We start from the raw sequence: 20635 nt of genomic DNA on the forward strand, positions 1-20635 counted from the left end.
TGAGAAAAGGACAACAGTCCCTGGAACTGGATGCCAAAATGAACCAATGAATTGAAGAGGGGAAAAAAAACCCAAATAATAATGATATTTTTAAAGAAGAAACTAGAACTATTCATTTTTCTGCTCAACTGGTGGGGGCTTCCTCAGTGCACCCCTGCCTCACTGCGCCTCCATCCTACTCCTCTTAGCCCCGCCCTCCAGAAGACCAACTACACGCACACACACACACATACATACACGCACACTGACTTTTCGAACACACGCGCACGCACTGCATAGCTAAGAAGATCGGTGAATCTCCCCTATAACGGGACAAGTTTAAGCGAGCCGGATAACCAGCGATCCTTCACCCGCCGTTCTCCCCGCATTGGAGCGCCTGTCCCCGGGCAGAGGTGAGTGGCGACGAGCCGGCCGGACGTGTTGCAGAAGTGCACGGACAAGGGGTTTCCTTTTCCAGGGGAAGACATGCCTCATTCTTCGGGACTTTTTTTCCCTCTCAATTCGTCTTCTTTGCGGAGCACTTTTTGCTAGTTAGCTCACTTTTAGCGGCTTCCAGAGGTGCACCGAACCCTGGATGATCGTGGCCGGCGCCTCGGCTGCAGTAAAGCGGGGGGCAGCCGGAGATTAGCGGGGCAGGATTCGACATCCTTCCCCGGTGGGTTGTTACACTGCTGTTACGGTACACACGGTGCTCTAGACTTTTGCCGCTGCTGAAACACTGACGGCTGCGTTTTAGCACTTTTTAACTTATCTGCTGCACTTTACTTTTTGGGGGGGAGGGTGTGTGATTATTTTCTCCATTTTTAGTCTATATAATTTGCTGCAGCTTCTTCCAACATTCTACTAAAAGGTACTGCGAACACTCTAAATTGTGCATGAGTGGAAAACGGAGTCTCTGAAATCTGCAGTTATTTAAGACTAAACTTCCATTTGTGTAAATATTATGTGCCTTTGTCACTGGTTGGTGACCAGTCCAGGGTGGACTCTGCAAAACATTGACAAGACTTAAAAACTCTTGAATTGTACATGCATAGATGAGTGTCAATAGTTGTTTTTCTATCTATATAAATGTGCTCTGTGATTGACCGGTGACCCTTCCAGGGTGTACCTAGCATTTCTCGCCAAGGTGGCTGGCATTGAGGACTCTGAAATTGTCCACTGATGCGTGCCTTGGTGACGAGTCTGGAGGGTACCTCGCGTTGCTTGCCAAAAGTTCATTGGGATCAGCTCCAGCTCATCTGAGAGCCTAATGAGAACAAGCGCTACAGAAAACAGATATCAGCTCATGTTTAAATGGATGCGTACAACTTATTTGTTGTTTATTTCAGGTATTTTTTCAATTTGTTTCCCGTGGGAATTTGCACGATGCATCAGCTAAATGCTTTCGGCGAGTTATGATTATGTATGATCCAGTTTGATGGAAAACTCACAAATCATAACTGACTAACCCGATAATTTCTACTGGCAACTGAAAAAGAAATTCGAAAAGTGAAACTCATTTGGAGTCACCATATACAGAGAGAAATATTTCATTTCTTTTGTAGAAAATACAACTTAAACATGAAATTCACACGACATAAAAACAAATGTTGAAAAAGATTCTCAAAAAGAGAAATTAGGAAGACTGGTCATGAATTGCATGGCAGGCAGGATTAAATGCTTTTGCAGGCCTTATACAGCCCGCAGGCCAAAGGTTACCCACCCCTTTTCAAAATTATTAGCTCTGCCTTGACTCATTGATCACTATGACTAGATGGACTTGTTAATGTGTCAATTAGAATGGGTATTGATTAACTGCATGCTGGTCTTATTAATCAAACATACTGTGACCGATCACGACTGTTCCATTTGGCGGTAGTCTCGCTTTCCTCTGTTGGTCTTGCCTTTCCGAACACTCGCACAATACACACACACGCGCTAATGGAAACATCATTGGCTCTGTTTGTCTTACTTGTGCTGGTGGGTGCTGCTGAGGCGACGGCAGCCTTTAAATGTTTGATGTGCCGAGCGGTCCCGGGCGGTCCTGAGCTCTTTCTACTGCCGTTCCTCACCAGCTGCTGGTTACAGAGACACTCCTGTCAACATGCATTCATGTGTGTATGTGTCTATCTGCTGCATACAGACCTGTTTGCCAAACACTCCAGTTTTATGTTGGTATATCCGAATCATTGGGAAGTTAACCATCGGTGTTTTCTATCATGGCTTAAAAGCACATCTAGACATACAACAGAGAAACATTTTAGGCTGATACAAACTGGACCACATGCCTTTGTTTAAAAAAAAAAAAATATTGGTCCTCAACTGGGTATTAAACTTTAGATGCAAACTAAAGCAGGACACACTCGTAACCATTTTTCACATCTGAAAACATTATCCCTTGAATGTGAGGAATTTTTTTTTTGTGTTTTTGCTACTCTCATAGTGTGTGGTGTACTCCAGATGACCGGCATCTAGACACATCTGCACCAACAATCGCAAGTGTCCTCCCCCCTCAAAACCAGATGTTTGTCGTAGTACCAAGACTGACTTGCAAGAGGCAGTATGGTGTCACAGGGCAAAATGTAATTGTAGTAGAAGAAGAAACACAACAACCATTAGCTTATCCAGCAACTGTAGTGTGACAGTAAACTGTCCTTATCATTTTTATTGTGGTCAAAATCTTGCGGTTACATGTCCATCCATATTTCTGTTATTAGCTCAATTTAGGTACATGCTTGCCTCACGATTTAAAAATCTCCTCTGAGATCATTCGCGTAGGCTTGCACGAGTGGTTATCAAAGAATGCAATGAATATGGACGCCAACCTTTTTTAATGAGTTCCATCAGCTCTGGCATTTGGAGACAAACCATGTGCTCATGAGTCAATGACAACGAAGTATAGCTCATTCAAAACTATTTTCATTTTTAGATCAAGACGTGTCAGGCAATGATATCTATTGTCACACATTAGTTTTCGTGAGGTGGATCTAAATTTTGCATTGTTCACCATGACAGAAAGGAAGTTCGGGTCTCTATTCTGACCAGTGGTGTCATCAATCATCATTGATGACCCGCAACCTCACGTTATTGGTTGGTGTCCAAGATCAGTTCCTGCTGAGCAAGGGCGTTGCCTTTTCTTCCGCTGAAACGCTCAAGAAAATATGTTTTTCTTTTCCATGCTTATACAAGCAGCATTTCATCTCACATTTGAAAAGGTTAAAGCGTGTGGCTGTGCATCAGCAAAATGAGATTCCTCTAAGCTGTCCTCACTGCTCCGCTGCCTCCAGAAGTACTTTAACCCTAACTCATATCTCATTATTCAGCCGTTCTCTGATTAGACCGTGTCCCATTAAATATTGATAGCCATGCAGCCGTAATCAAAGCAAAACATTGGCTTTGACCTAAAGCTCCTGCAATAAATGTGGTCATTTCTCACAGAAGTCCCATCCTCACTTTTGTAAAGCCGCTCCTTGACCTCCTGCCGATTAAGACGTCTTCACTTAGCTGTGCCCGAAACCGGTTCGCTTGCTTACTGCGGAAAAAGCGATTACACTAGATCAGTGTTCTGATCGTCTGGCTTATCTGCCGTCTTGATCGAGCGATGGGCAACTCTTGGGGTCAGGTATTGGGGCTACATCGAGGTCCCCCTCCACTCCATTTCCATGGCTATTTGTAGACGCGGTTTCCTAAAGCTCCGTACTTGTTCCACTCACATTGATTTAGTGGTGTGTACTTCCTCCCGTGGGATCAAGTCATAAAATTGCTGTAAGTTTTGGATTTGTGGCCAGATAAAATGAACAACCTGGCTTTAGGAGTGTTGTAGAATCTGAGGTATTTGGCTGCATATGGACCCGAAGTGATCAGCGCCTAGCCTCCCCTGTGGTTAGGATGTACTAGTGACTACCTGCTGGGTGAATAAATCCACCAGCCTTGGCTTCAATACCCTGCTGTCCTAAAGGATGATCGCTAATGTCCATGTGTCATATGTCTGCGTATGTCCTCGTGTAGATCTTCAGCACTTTTGTTGTATTTTTCGATTCATTGACACAGGAACTGCTCAGCCAATCACTGAGTGGGTGGCTCTGTTGAAGAGGAAGTGATCTCAGGGCTTGTTCAGGAAGGTGTTTGACTGGGGGAGTTGGGCATTGTCAAGGTTTTTTCCTCACATTGTTGTAGGAAGCTGAGCAGGCTCTCGTCTCTCTTCACACGGAATTCTCTCTTGATGTCCATGGCAACGCAGTCATTGAACTTTGAAGACAAAGTGTTACCCAGGTAGTCGGTGGCACCTTTCTCTGCCGATTTATCTGCCTTTGGTTACTGGTCTCAATAAAACACCTCAGGCATGCAATGGAGGGGATCGAGTTGTTTCATTGGCAACCTGCCGTTTGGAACACCAAAAGAGCTGGTGAAGGATCTGCGTGAATGCAGGATTGTCGGGTTGGGGGTGTGAAGTTTCGCACTCAACGTTAGGGATGGGCATAATCGTTAAGAATTAATTGAGTGTGAAATTGATTGCTGAGTCATTGCATCGTCAAGCATAGAGGCAAAAGACAGGGTGGTAACCTGACATGACAAATTGATTATAGCATCTTTAGCATTACTATATAGTCAGCAAAGTTCTGTTTTCTTTCTTATATTTCTAATGCCTTTACTTTCCAAATGGGCTTTCACCGGACTGGTTGTGGGATTTTTATTGTTGACAGTATCGTATGGATTATCAGGGATTATATTGAAATATGAAGATTTACTTTCTTTTCCATATGTAATAAAGAACATGTAATCTTCATTCCTTCATCTTCCAAGCTGCTTATCCTCACAAGGGTCGCGGTCTTGCTGGAGCCTAACCTAGCTGGCTTTGGGTGGTAGGCGGGGGAACACCCTGAACTGGTTGCCAGTTCCAGGTCGCGCTCACAATCATTCTAGTCTATAGGTACATATGATTGGTCAATTGGCCAACTATGCATGTCTTTGGAATGTGCGAGGAAACCAGAGCACCCGGAGAAAACCTACATGGGGAGAACATGCGAATTCCACACAGGATGCACCTATGAACTTTGAAGCAGCCATGCTAACCACCCCATGTAATATTTCTTTCAGTAAATTTATAACGAGACTATTGATCTTAAGTGCCTTAAATAACCAGATTCAACGAGTATAAAGAAGGGCATCGTCATATAAGTAAAAGGAAGTTGAGCTACATTGAATCCATGAAAGACCTCCACTATGGTGAAACACCTCTGGGCAATTGGATATACTTTTTTAATGAGGAGTAGGTTATATTCGCTCCTATTTTAGATTGCTGCTGTGTTAAATGATTGTGTAGTCCCGTTCCGCTAACCACATGCTTTGCCCATGGCGACAATTAGTCGCGCTTGTGCAATTTAATTTGTTGTGTGTGTACTTCATTGTATTTATTTATTTTTCATCTGTGTTTCCGCTTTTATTGATGATTGTGCCGGATGAATGAATATTTGTATTGGAACTATGCTGCTATTTGTAGAGGACAATGGAGCTGTTATCAAATTTGGATTTTCATACATAACCAATAAGTGAATTAGAACGTTTGATTTAAGGTCAGCAGCATGTTGAAAGCGAGGAGCTTGTTTGGAGATATTTGTCAGAAAATTTCTTTCTCATGTTGAGTCATATTTAATGTCTGGTTCGCATCTGGTTGTACCCGATGGCCTAAAAGGGATCACGTGGATCGTGTGCCTGGTGCTGCCTGGTCCGGGATAAGCTGCACTCAAAGTGTGTGTTTTGTGGTTTTGTTCTTTTGTTCAAATGGAGCATTTTACTGCATGTTTTTCCTTATAAACACACACGGGCACACACACTCTTTGAAACATTTTCTTTAACCAGCAGTATTTTAGGGGTGTAGAAATTAGACAGGGGCCTTTTAACTCATTTCATACATGTTAAAAACAGTGATTAAACACATCTTTTGCAGTCCGTTAACAAGCTAGTAAAATATTTGAGTGTAATGGAACAAAGGCGGCGTTTTCACACACCTACACACTTATGGGAAGTAAAGGTTTACTATACAAGACCACCCAAAGTCTACACTGGAGAGGTGAACTGAATGTTTGTGATCAATCTCACGACCCCCCCTTCCTTTGTCATCATAACAAGACAAGTCAAACATTTCATGCAATCATTTCAGAGCGCCGCTGGACAACAGAGCGTGTAAGTGGCGTCTACCGATCTTTGGCGAATGAAAGGAACGCGCATCGCCTTGTCATTTTTTTCTTCCCCAATTGATTAGTTTTTGACCTAAGATAGAAAACAGTCAATGATACAGAACATTGACTGTCTTTGCACATCGATAATGACAGTAGTCAGTAGTTGTCATTACTGTAAAACAAAGAGTACAAGAAATGTTTACATACATTCGAATTTTTTAAGTCAAGTGCTATAAAATAATAATAATAATAATTGTCTGACTTACTGTCCCTCCTGGGAATTCTCCTTTTTGTAAATGGTGGTCTGTTGGTGTAACTGTGATGGAACGGCCTCACATCCCTCTTGAGATTTTATAGCGTCGTAAGATAGTTATCATCATGCCCATTTTTTTTCCCCCACCTCCGCCTTTGCACACTATTAAGCGGGCCAGTGCTGCAGCCTCGGTGCACACTCATCTCGCCCGGGTTTCAGATTAGAAGTGACACTGACTGCAGGCTGGCTGAGTCTCAGTCATGTTTACCCTGCTCGGGCCATCATTAGGCAGTCAAATGACTCAACTGAGGAAAGGATTCGGACGGGGGCAGAGGAGAATGTGAAAGAGAAAAGTAAGGAAAAGAAATGTTAAAGGGAATTTGCAAAAGCTCATGTAATGAAGTAACTAAGATATCAACACACATGCTGATTTTTACAGATCGTGTCGTCTGTGTGGAGCAGGTGCAGGCATAACCCACAACAAACACTTCTCTAAACACGGAAAAGCTGTAGGCCAGTCACTGGCTTTTTGTTTACTGGGGAAATTGAGTCCTGTGCAGGAAAAAAAACAAAAACAAGACCGGCAATGCTTACGCTTTTGAAGACTGAGTTTGGAGAAAGGGATCAGTTTGGATCAGTGAAGAGGCTGAAAAGCTCTGGCTGTGCCTCTAAACTTGCTCTGTGACCTCAAACCTGCACATAGGTGATGAAATGATCAGAAATAAAGATGGGAAACCAATTAAAAAAATGCAAAACCCAAGAGTGACGGCTTTGGTTGTTTTTAATGGTGAACTAATTGTAAGCCCAGTGAAGCACTGCATTGAAGCGGCTTGGGTCCTCTGTGTCTCATTAGTGTAAACTCTGTCAAAGCAAACTTGCCTTTTGATAATGCATCATAGTCAATGACAATACAGTAGATGGCCTAAGATCAGTGTTTCTCAAACCAAGACCGCTTAAAAGGCAAAAAATAATTGCAAATGGCCTTTTTGGCCAAATCTGCTCCCTTCAACCAAAAGTATTTTAGCCTTTTCTCCGTATTCAAGCATTGCTTAGTTTTCTGACGTGCTATCACCGTACCTGTGAGTGTTCTCAACCCTGGCATTGAAGCACAATTCAGACCAATCAACGAAAGATTCTCCCATATCTGAAAAAAATAATTACGTATGTATGGCGCATCCTAGAAATATAGTCGAATTTTTAGTTCTGATCCAAGATGATAGAGCGAGATGGCTTAATAGCTCTGCGACAGCAGCTTTGAAAAACTGACAGAATTGCTTTTTCCAATGGAGCTAATGTAGAAATAAAATATTTATGTCGAGACTGAGGCAGTGGTGCTACCAACACATCATGAAAGTATAAGAAATGATGATCATTCAATCCACATATGTAATAATACTGTACATCACATATGTCAGAGTTACGGCCCGCGGGCCAGATCCGGCCCGTAAATTGATTATCTATGGCCCCCTGGATGATATTTAATTACTATTAGAACCGGCCCGCAGGCCACAGCCGCCCGCTGGTGTTTTGCACACACCAACACTACATTTCCCACAATGCAACGGTAGCCCATGATGTCACTGCAGCTCGCACAAGCGGCTTCATTATTCATCAGTAGTCAGAGCAAGTTCAACTTTCTGATAACCCCCTGCTCAAAAATGGCTAAACGTAAGGTGGACGCTGAGAACAGGGTGTTTCAGGCCAGGTGGGAGGCAAAGTACATGTTTACGGAGGTAAGAGGCAAACCTGTGTGTCTTCTGTGTGGAGAAAATGTGGCTGTAATGAAAGAATTTAATTTAAGAAGGCACTATCAAACGTCTAAGAAACACACAGACAAAGACAAGAATATGGAATATGTATATGTATATATATGTTCACATATGCTAAATCACAAAGCGAGGCTGCTGTCAAGGCTAGCTTTATTGTGGCAAAAGAGATCGGAAAATCAGCCCGGCCCTTTGCAGAAGGAGAGTTTATCAAAAACGGGTTTTGAGCCTCAGAGCCCAACCCCGAACATTGATGAACTTGTACAAAAGATGAGACACCTCCAAGTATCAGGCTCAGCCTCAGACAAGTGAGCATCACAGAGCAGTAGCGTATTTTCCGTTTTTTAATTCAGTTACATTTTTACATTTGTTTCTACAAGACGTGATTTTTCTTTGAAGAAAGTATTGTTTTGTCTGTGTGCCATAAATTTTTGTATTTTATTTATTTATATTTATTTTTCAGTTGAATGGACTAAGGGAAAATTGCAGATAAGAGCCATGAGAAAGAATACAACTGATTTGATTAATTTTTTTATTTTACGATTTGAAAGCAGTGATCGGTAGATCATAGAGCAGCACAATAATACATTTTCAGTTTATAATGCATGCACTTTTATTTATGCATTTATCTTGATATTAAGAAACACATTTTGTTTTTAAAAACCTTCCCTTAAAGTTACTGACAAGAGCCATAACAAAATATTGCCATATTCATTTGATCATTAAATAATGTACACTGGTGGGCGGCTCGGTGGTGCACTGGGTAGCACGTCCGCCTCACAGTTAGGAGGGTGCGGGTTCGATTCCACCTCCGGCCCTCCCTGTGTGGAGTTTGCATGTTCTCCCCGGGCCCGCGTGGGTTTTCTCCGGGCGCTCCGGTTTCCTCCCACATTCCAAAAACATGCTTGGTAGGCCGATTGAAGACTCCAAATTGTCCCTAGGTGTGAGTGTGAGTGTGAATGGTTGTCTGTCTCTGTGTGCCCTGCGATTGGCTGGCAACCGGTTCAGGGTGTCCCCCGCCTACTGCCCGATGACGGCTGGGATAGGCTCCAGCACGCCCGCGACCCCCGTGGGGACTAAGCGGTTCAGAAAATGGATGGATGGATAATGTACACTGTGTTAGGTCTTGTTTCAATAGGCCAGTGTTTCCCAACCACTGTGCCGCGGCACACTGGTGTGCCGTGAGAGACGTTCAGCTGTGCCGTGGGACTGTCCAATATTAATTACGGAGCGCATTGTAAACAGGATCGCCAAACCACTGGTCAGTTCGCGCAAGGCCTGGTCAGCTACTTGCTAATCGTGCATGTGTGGAGAATCTGAGAATCTTGAGATTTCATATTGTGTCGATATGATTGTATTGCATCGGCACATATTCAGTTTATGTGTGTGTTGCTGTGTGCTTTTGCTAACAGTGACAGACACTATGACGGTTGTGGTGCGTTTGTGGTCCGATGGAAATCAGAGAATGCAGTTCAACCGGAGAACCTGGATTGGTTATTTTTCACATACGTAAAATAAGCAGTCAAGTCGAGACTCCTCGACTGTGATAGCCGCTCAGCTGCTGTCAGAACAGCAGAGCGTCTTTAAAAGTGACTTTGTTCTTATTGTTGCAATATTTATAGACCTAGTCTAAAACAGTAAACAAAATCACGTTGATTCTTTTATTTTAATCACAATCACTTTAAATAGTTAATTTCTTACACCGTCTAAAACCTTTTTAAAAAACCGTCACTTTTATTTAAAAAAAGGAATACAATTTAAAGAATATTTAGTATTTATTTCTATTAAATTATTCGACTCTCCATACATATATAGGAATAGGACTTCACGTGTTTCGTTGTAATATAACTGATTTTAATATAGGAGTTTAACAGATTTTTGTTGGCGGTGTGCCGCGAGATTTTTTCCAATGAAAAGGTGTGCCATGAATGAAAAAAGGTTGGGAAACACTGCAATAGGCTATGTGCAATCATTTCGATATATTTTAATAAACATTGAACCAGTCCGGCCCTCGGCTTGTAGCAAATTTGTTTTTTTGGCCCTCGGTGTGTTTGACTTTGACATCCCTGCTGTACATGGATCAATGTGACGTTTTGCTCAAGAGGAGTGTTGTAAAATGTGTGAGTTTCCAGAGTTTATGGACGCAACAAAAGTATACAAAGTTTTCAGAGAGAACATGTTTAAATGTTTCCCTTTGGCGGGTGTACCCGATCATTGCGACAAAGGAGATGCCATCCCGGAATGGAAGCGAGCAGAGCTCCTTAAATCAAGGCTTCACCCGAGGAGATACGTTTTCCCTCCACGCTGCCAGCAAGCCTAGTGCCAACTAGGACAAGTCACCCAGACAGAATCAAAATGTCCTCCGAGAGGACGCCCCAGGGAGAGAGAGAGAGAGGAGAGATTATTCAAGTGGCGCATCGCCGCCGCAGCTCTCCAGATGCATCTGCGCCTCTTCATCATTGCAGTATTTTGAAGAAGTGTGTCGACAAGACGGGATGGAGAGCACTGTTGCTATCATAACATTTTTATTCTCTATTTCTGCTGCTGTGCAAGTGTAAATAAAGACATTAATCATCCGGATGTAAATTTTTTAGGCTGGAGTCAATGTGTTGGACTTTTGGGGAGAGAAGGGGATTGGGCCTAGACTGGTTGTCAGTATATCATGGGAAACATACATACTTCGAGTACGATATAATTTTTACGAGCGGGCCACCTTTTGACAAATTAAAAGTGCCGTTAACATATTATAATAAAACGCTGTCTTGACATGACTGTTTGTAATCAGCTTTTACGACTAAGTTTATTTTGATTTTAATTAGAACAAGTAACAGAGAATTTTAGTTGGATACATTTGAAAGGCAGAATGGACAAAAAGCTAACATACTAACAGTTTGGCATGCAAGATACCAATTTGAGTACAAAAAATGATAAAATGCTGCTATACTAACAGTCGGTAGTTTTTCATTTTACATGACTAATATCACCAACAAACGTTCAAGTAAATGGTGATTTTTATGTTATGCAATAACCTTTATCAAGAGGAGTGCTGAACACTTTTTAAAGTCACAAATATTGCAAGCACGGGAGTGTCCCTGAGTGGTCTTAAACCACCAAAAATGTGCAGAGCCATAAAATGAAGGACAATAAAACTGTTTAACATTGTCTTAACATTTTGTTCAAAGGCCTTCTCCTACATTTCTATTGAGTGAGTATAATCATTATCTTTAAATCACATCATAAAATCTCATTCAGCTCACTGGATTGAGGTCACTGGGAAATCATAATCATCATTACAGAGGTGATTAAGGATATGTAGAATAAATATATTCCTCATTATATATCGTAAACTAATGCACACAAATATCCAGTGATTACTGGTTGTGAAACATTAACATTTCCATTCCACTGCATTTTAAAAATAGTGAGAGTTTCCATTTTGTTGTACTCAAGTTGCTATCGCGCAGTTAGTTAGCATAACAACTGTTAGCGTTCTCTATTTGGAAATAGGACCTGATGACAGGGCATGATGTGAAATACTGTGATGTGAAAACCAGTCATCAGCATTTATTTGACACTGCAACAAATCTACTTTGGCTTTTATTGTGGGCAGACTAGAGCAAATCTGCGCAACTATCACGCTATTTAATTAGCATCTTGCTACAGCACACGTGCGAGGTGGATGGATTATGCCGGCAAAGGAGAAATGCTTACTAGCACAGATTTAGACAGATTTGCGCACATTATATGGGAGCAATTGTGCACATAGAAAATGTCTTACCTTTGCATTTAGCTCATGAGAAATAGGAACACAAACAAACATGTTGCATTTAGAATTTTTTGGGCCAATGTATAAAGTGGGAATATTGTGTTATTTTTGTCCATATGACGGGAACCACATATTTTACTTTTGCCCACGCAGGTTACGGGATTATGTGGTTTATTGAGGATGCACACGGGGTAGCCATGTCATGATTGTTATTTTTTTTTGTTTGTTTTGAAGTGAAAATAGCTGGAGAAACAACGTCCTCCTTGTCATGTCGACAAATGAGACTTTTTCTGTTGTGAATGTAGCTGTCAAAAGAAAATACTCATAAACTGTTTTTCACAGCAAAAATCTCTTTGAAGGCTGGCGAGAATGTTTAGCACCTTTGGGGCTATTTTCTCGGATGAGCTGCATCCGATTGAGGCAGTGCCACTCCCCCCCCTTCCTCTCAATAAAAATGTGCAATGTTCTGTAGCATTCCTATCTGCTGCCAGGGAACTGATTGAGGTCAATCTGTGATTTGCAAGCCTTGGACCCCGGGGAGCGGCCGTGATGTCACAGTGGGGGCTTACAGCTTTTCGTTCTCTCGTCATATCTTTAACAATCAATCACACACATTAGACTGAATTCTTTAATCAGTTATTGAAAGAGAATTCCCATCCCTATTTTCCTTCTTGGCTATTTTTATTTTATTTATTTTTTAAAAGACACATTCAACGTTGCTGTCTTGACAGAAGGGAACAAGAAAATAGCTGTCAACTTTCGTTGGCGTTTCCTTCTGAACAAATTGTAAGGCTTTTTCTTTAACCATCAGCTTTGAAAATCATTTCCAATTTGGCTTTCACTTCTAGCGCTATTTTTTTACATGTCACTCATTTCTGCACAATCGTCACGCATACCCGAAGTGATGCTGTAATTAATGACGACTGGTTTCCTGACTATAAGTGGGTGTTTGGCTGCTGCAAAGGAAACGAAACTTTGCGTAACACGTCACTACTGGTTGTTGGATCAAGCGGCACGGCAGGCAGCCTGTCGAGTAAGTGGTTGATGATTCAAACATATAAATGCTAACTTTAGTGTAAATAAGCAAAGGGAGGGGGACAGAAGATTTTCTGGCTGTAATACATCGACTGCCTTTGGCCCAAATATTTTGTTAATGCAAATGTAGAAGAATATCATGTTTTACTTCACACTCTTGAGAAGTTAAAAAAAAAAAAAAAGCACACAGAAGAGTAGGTGCCTTCCTTTGTCGACATTTCAAAGTCTTTTGGCTTTTTTGCTCTTCCCTCGAGTGGAACTTTTTGTTGCAGTCGTCGGAAAAAACGACTGCGCTGCCCTAGTTTGTGAGCCTATCTTTCATGTGCAGTATCCAGGAAGTGGTTAACCTTGATTGAGTGGCAGTAGCCGGACGTCTGAGCCGAATGGAAAATTAAAAATGCAAGCTTTTGTTTTTTTGTTTGACTATGTTGGCTTCTATTTCTTTGAGGTAATTAACTACAGAGATAGCACAGTGGTTGTCATGATTAGCATATTTGCCTCAAAATCGAGAGCTTATCGGTTTGAATCTCAGCCCAGACCTTGCAGTGTGGCGTATGCATATTCTCCTCATGTTTTCATGACTTCTATCTTAGTTTCAGTTTTAAAATTGCAAAGGCTTCAATTAAAAAAATAAAATAAATCTGCTTAATTTTATTGGTCGATACTGTAAGCTTTGTTTGATGTTATAGATCCATAGAGTATATGATGTTAGCTAAGATCAGTGATTAAAAAGCGCAGTCCAAAGAATTACACGACACTGTTTCATAAATAATGGTTATTACAAAAAACAAAAACAAAAAGGTGTTGTTTACTTTTGGACAGGCTTTAAATAAATGAAGTGTATTTTCATTCATTTCATTGGGAAAAGGTGATACAATTTTAATTATAATAATTTGAATTAAGACAATATTGTTGATTTTATTATTTATTTATTAGTATTTATTTTATTATTATTATTATTTAATGTTATTGATAATAATGACCTTTTGCTCTCCCTCACTGTTTTGTCAGAACTGCTGCTGAAACCATGAAAACAATGACGAAGGTACTGACAGGAGGAGGCTACTGCCGAAGGTGCAGCCCTCGCTAGACTTTCCCCTACTGCATCGCTCTGCCCGCTGCCCCGACTGCACCACCCCACCCTGACACTTTGCCGTCATGGCCAACCACCTGGAGCTGATCCAGGAGCTGCAGCAGCTGGACAAGGTCCCCAGTCTGGAGAGGCTGCGGGCAGCCCAGAAGCGGCGCACCCAGCAGCTCAAACGCTGGGCCGTGTATGAGAAGGAGATGCAAAACAAAAAGCGCAAGGCAGACAGGAGAGGACGCACCGCCAACGGCTACCAGCACGTCGAGGCCAAGAGGCGAGTGTCGTTCGCAGCCAGCGTGGCGCTCCTGGAAGCGTCAGCCAGGAACGACCCTGATGAAGGTAGACGCACTCATTGGCTGCATACTCATCGTGTGCAAAGTTATTTTAGAAACTCCAAATCTGTTTACATTGTGAAACAACCATCACACTCATTTAAAGTTAAAGTTAAAGTCACAATGATCATCGTCACACACACATCTGGGTGTGGTGAAATTTGTCCTCTGCATTTAACCCATCCCCATGTGATTTTGATCCATCCCCTGGGGGAGAGGGGAGCAGTGAGCAGCAGCGGTGCCGCGCTCGGGAATCATTTGGTGATCTAACCCCCCAATTCCAACCCTTAATGCTGAGTGCCAAGCAGGGAGGCAATGGGTCCCATTTTTATAGTCTTTGGTATGACCCGGCCGGGGTTTGAACCCACAACCTTCCAGTCTCAAGGCGGACACTCTACTACTAGGCCACTGAGCTGGCCTAGTTGTCATTGTCTTGTAAGTGTGCGACAAGGTCAAAGCTCAGAGAAGCCAGATTGAAATACTCCCTCCCTCCACATTTGGTGTCACCTCTCAGAAAATACCACTTCTATCTGATCACGCCGACTTGAGCTGCCAGTTAATGAGCTGAATTTGTTCGACTAGGCCAATGTTTTATCACCGCGGGAATAATGGAGTTGTCACACCGAGCACAAACTCTGCCAGTCTTTTAATTAAAATTTCTTTACGGATTGGCGCGACCAGCCTGCCCTCCTCTTTTGGAGATGATACAGTAAGTGTTGTGCGCGAGGGGACAAATAAAAAAAATAAAATAAAAAAAATTAAATAAAAAAACATGACTCGACTATCGAACGATAGCGCGCAGCTGTCTTTGAGATGCGATTTCTCATTGAAATTCACTTGAACATACAGTGGGCTGAAGTGAGACGAATGGAGTCGGTGCACATCCTTTATTTGAGCAAGCTGTCTTTAAAGTCTGAGGAAGAAATATTCTCGTAGAAATAATCAGTTCCGCTAAAGCCGCCTCGTTTATCTCAGGTGAATAAGTGTGAACTTTTTCAAATGTAATGCAACCCTTTTATATATTTGGAACGAAGATTAACAACCAAACAGCTTTAAACTTCTACTTTAAAGGAGACATACGGTGTTTTTGTGTTCAGTTTTTGGGGTGGAATTTGAACCTAAATTATACTTTGTAATTCTGTGTTCCCGTTCAAAACGGCACATCTGGAATTTGAAAGTGTCTTCATCAAAGCACTTCATGATGCTGCATTTTTTTTGCTGTGATACATTTGTTAGGCTCTACACAATAAGGACATTAGCATTAAAAATAACCTGGCCTAAATACATCAGACATCCAACAGAATATTTCTCGGGTTTGTCATCTGCTTTGCACTCGTGAACTTGCCGCGGCCCCATTGATCTGTTTGCTATCAGCCGTCGCGTAATGAAGGCGAACATGTGCGGGTGAGATGAAAGAAAAACACAGCATGCGACCTGGGTGGCAGCTGGACACTCTTCTGGATATTTCCGGGAGGTCGACAACCTCGACTCTTGCCCCCTTGGTTGTCTCTGAACCCCGGACGGAATTCAGTTTTCTGTGTGTCGCATTAACGCCTCCACGACAGATGTTTTTGTCTTTGCTTCCTACGTGGCACAATTCCGATTGGTGTGATGGCGGCGTTAACGGGCAGATGGAGGAACCCATGTGGTGCGAGCTTGGCGTCCACAAAATACACTTCAGCGTAGTACAGAGTAAAAAGTACAGATCAGCGAGTTTGAAAAAATGGCTAGCCTATTTCATAGACAGATGGGTTGTAAGTACGGCACATTGGTGGCGCACGTAGCGTTCAATAAGGAAAGCCAACGACGGCTAGTGGCCAAGGTTACCCGGATTTAAAGCATTAGGTAATAAATGTAAACAGTGATATACAGTAAATAGACAGTCAAGAAAATTGGATATGCAATATTCACTACATTGGAATGGAGTATTCAGATCTACAGTGTAAATCCAGCCCAAGGAGGCTCCCATAATAGTGTCTCCATTATGGATGAGCCTGCTGGCGGTACAGAATGGCACTAAAGAGGCTGCTTTAGAACGGTGGTACGAGCTTGTGGAGAGGATGCATCCTGACTTGACACACATTCTAACAACTCAAGGGCTGGGAAATTGTACACCGGGACAATCTGCAAATCCAACATGAGAAAACAAAAAAGTCTCCGCCAGTAATGATGGGGTAGCGTAATGGGAATTGTATTATTTATTACAACGTAGGGGCTTCAATTTATAAAAGTATCGACATGTGCTGTCAAAAGATTACAAATGGCAGCCAACTAACTAGTTTGCCATAAGAACATAAGAATTAGTTTGCCTATTTGTTTTTCCATTTGAATACATTTCAACATAAGTGAATTGTCAATCTGGAGATTCACAAGGTTACAAAGACACACAACTGTGTTTAAGCAATGAGGCACATCCCCAGGTGTCTGGTTGTTATGCCAACACATAGTTTGAAAAGGGATTGTTTTGACTAGATTGTTACGAATAGCAGCGTAGCCTATTGCAGTTTTCACCGGCGTGCTTTCACCACTGACAACACGCTAATTACAACTCACATACCACTGGCAATTATAACATCCAACTCCATGTCGGGGGAGCCTCAACCTAAAATCCACAGTCCATTTTTAGACATTCACATTTGCTTTTGGTTTCACTGCCTACTTTCTCCCTTCTTCCTACCATGTCATTAGCATAAAGATCACGCAGGAGGAGCGAGTAGATTTTGGGCTCCAGCAACGAGCCAGGCGGCCTCATGTGGAAGAAGAAGTCTTGCTCGGTTATTTGTGTGCAAATGAGCTCTCTCAGGAGCTTTTTGTCTTCTTCTGGTGCCTTCGGTCTCACTGGAGCGAAGCGGCTTTGCTGCCGAGCATATGGGCGCATGCGAGCGGCACTGGAGCGAGGCGTAATGTGATGTAATTAGAACACATCACTGTGCATGAGAATACTTTAAGGCAATGTGAAGACAACGTGACATTAGGGGTAAAAATCAAGATCAATGAATCAATTCAGTGATATTTTTTAATTTGATTCTTGGTGGGATTCGAAAATATCTCTCTGAATTCTCTCAACTAACCGAATTAAACCCATTCTTGTTATATTGTATAACTAAATGACCAATTTTAAAGGAGAAGCATGAGAGAAGTTTGACTTAATTACTTAATTTCACAGACTGTTATTACAATTTGTCCAATTTACAGCAGATAAAACAGATTAGCACTAGCTAGCAATGATAGCTTCTGATAAGCAGCACATTTGTGATTGTTCGAAGCGATGGGTGTTCGGTGATGTTACCTCTCACACTATAAAAGACAAACATAATTCAGCAACTAAAAAAAATAAAATAAAATCCGGGACTCTAATTGATGTCACCAGTAGCGCCACCCTAAGTTATTTTCAGTACGACAAATGCCCTAATGACATCCAATTGCAATAGATAATGTTCCGTTTTGATTACCACTGAGGCAGAACTATTATTGATAGACAGAATGCGCTATTAATTATCATGCCTACAACTCATCCAGAACAGCTGCACGCAGGAACAATAGAGCAAAACATGCACAATTGATCAGCTAATTGAGCAGAACTCATTGACCAGAGCTTATAGACTATTTGTGAATTACTGTTGCTGTGATGTCGAGGCGCACTTCTAACACCTTGTTACCATAATTAGAAGCGGGAGTGGGGGCAAACTATACATTAGTAGTGGCTCTACAAAAAGACCCCTGCAGCTGCTGCTGCCTAACACATTTCTAATGGAATTGGATCGAAACCAAAGAGAAAAGAGAAGCTTGTTATCCATTTTGATTTTTTTTTCGGTTCTCGTAAAAAGAGCAGGAATTTATAGCGCAGTGAAGATGGCTACCATCAAAGTGGGTGAGCGGCCATATTGTTTATTAGCGTGCAATATAGTCAAAAATAGTGCCTCTTTTTTGTAGTATAGCAATTTTCTTCTCCTCCCTGCTCAGCTGAGTAGTGATCATGACAATCAGGAACCTGTTTACTAAGCCCATTTCACCTTTGAACTGTCTTGTAAGATGCACACGGCAGTACACTACAGTGACCTTGCATCACACCTCGGTTTGGACATCACGCAATAATTGCTCAGGATCACAATTTGATAATTGACAAGACAATACATTTTTTGCTGTCTTTGAACGTAAAATGAGGAAAAATGCTCAAATATGTCTGAAATGATTGGTATGTGTGTGGTGTGTTTTGTCTTCAAATGTACAATTTGATTCTCAGGGTCAAAGCAGAAACTGATGCATTTTGTATTTTGCATTGTACTCGTGTTCCTGTCATAACAATGAGCCTATCAGTCGTCTTACACAGAGACGAGACGCAACAATAGTTCCGTGTGCGCTATCTAACCAGATGTAATACACGAGCTGTATGAAAAGTCCTGCCTCCACAAAGATAACAATGCTCAGTTTTGACTCGCAGTCATATTGTTATAGCAGCTAGGGTGGTACTTTTTTACAAGCTGAGTTGTCAGGAAATGCTTCGGTATTAAATATACTAATAGTGGTGGCCATCCCTTTAAAAATAGTTGTGCTCTAATAAGTCATCCACTTGAGTCAATTGAGCTTTTTTTTTATTTTTTAATGTATATGTACAGGTCATAGGTCACATTAAAAGTGGAAAACTGTTTTAAAATTATTTAACCCAATCACATTTGGAAAGTTTTAAATTGTGAAGTGCATAATGGTTCCTTTCTCACTGACCATATTCATGAAATCATCGTACTAATGATGGAAAATGTGCAGGCAGCTTGCTATCCTGTGTCATTGACAATGCGACAGTTGATTACTCAAGTGTCATTCGGTGCTTGAAGCCACGCCGCCACTAAGACTTGGAGATAAGATGTATCCTTCCGCATTTGACATCTATCGCATTGTGTGAGGCTTGTCGTGGTCTGAGTACCAGTCTTAACCTGCAAACTGGCGCGGAATCGAGCACCTATATTTTAATTACGCTCTGTCGGCCTCAACACTAACACGGCTGTATTTTCAGATTGTGCCTTCATCGTTTCCTACCAGCCCTCTGTGATTAGCTTCATTTTTTTTTTTTTAATGGCGTCTCAGGACAGCCTCAAGACCAGTTCAACTATTTTCTTTACCACCCCCTTCCCCTCATGCTTTGTCTCCGTAAATTAAAATTGGGGTAAAGACTCCAGCAGGGATTTGCCGCTCAGTTAATGGCACAGCGAGTCTATGTGGCTCGGCTCGGGCAACTGACTCATTCTGCTCATGAAACATCATTTAGGATTACTGAGACCGGATTGACGTTTTTACTTATTCAGTCGCATCATTTAGCAAATGACTGGCCTGTGTAAATGTGACACATCAGTGATAGGCTGTTTATTATACTCCAGCGGTTCACTGATCCCTTCCGTCATTGTGTCCTTTGCTTTTACAGCACTCGTGTTCATTTCCTTCATTTGACTGCACTCTCATAGAATCAACCTTATCACTGAGCCAAGATGTTGTTTGCGAGCATGATTAAGCAAAAACTGTTTTTGAGTGTCTGACATTTCCCTTCATTTCCCAGTCAAAATGACAACTCCGACCTTTCAGCAAAGTGGGCCATAAACAGAAACACAAGCTACAGCAAAGCAAAGGACATTAAGCCTTTGGTAATAAAATTGTATCGAGACATTTTTTATAATGATCATCGTGTACACAATGGTTGTCATGGAGAAAGGCTAATAGCAAAATGAATAGCAAAAAAGATGGACGATGATGGTAGAGTCAGACTGAGCTACGTTGCGTGTAGATTGTCCATTAACTGCAATCAATGACAACATCAAATGAAAATAGAGTCAGGGGGCCTATTATCACATCCAGCGCAAGTCTAGTGCAAAATGCAGTTTAACTGTACACATGGGTCGAGTTTTCTTGCTTTAGGTAATTTCCTAGACTTTTTCCACAGGTAGAAATGGGCATAATGTAGCTGACATGACAAAGTGTGTTTATACAAGTAAACCGCAAGATCAATCCTTGCGGATGATTTAGTCGGTTGTGCATGTGACGTGAGGCAATTATAGACTGTCGCCTTTCACCCACAAACATGATAGGAATTTTCCTAAGCTGTTGTCATATTATGAAGGAAATGACATGATGGTTTCCACAAAATCTGTCTGCGTCTTGATCAAACACACCAAAATCACGTTACACCAACTGCGCCACCGTTTTGACCTGCTGTTAGGTAGTCTAAAATTTTGTTTCACCGAATTAGCAG

General features: G+C 41.8%; 1 protein-coding gene across 2 annotated transcripts in view; it reads left to right on the plus strand.

The window, feature by feature from the left end:
* Window positions 1–213: 213 nt before the first annotated feature.
* ppp1r16b (protein phosphatase 1, regulatory subunit 16B) overlaps window positions 214–20635 on the plus strand; it is a 39027-nt gene continuing 18605 nt past the window's right edge. The window contains exons 1-2 of one of the 2 annotated variants that reach the window (XM_049732710.2): window positions 214–392; window positions 13990–14404. In XM_049732710.2, the coding sequence (XP_049588667.1) occupies window positions 14137–14404 (268 nt within the window). In that variant the 5' untranslated portion in view covers window positions 214–392; window positions 13990–14136. Of the gene's footprint in view, window positions 393–11695; window positions 12977–13989; window positions 14405–20635 lie in introns of those variants that run through there. The other variant, XM_049732711.2, reaches the window with a different exon arrangement.

This window comes from Syngnathus scovelli, chromosome 11, assembly GCF_024217435.2.
Source record: "Syngnathus scovelli strain Florida chromosome 11, RoL_Ssco_1.2, whole genome shotgun sequence".
Classification (NCBI taxonomy): domain Eukaryota; kingdom Metazoa; phylum Chordata; class Actinopteri; order Syngnathiformes; family Syngnathidae; genus Syngnathus; species Syngnathus scovelli.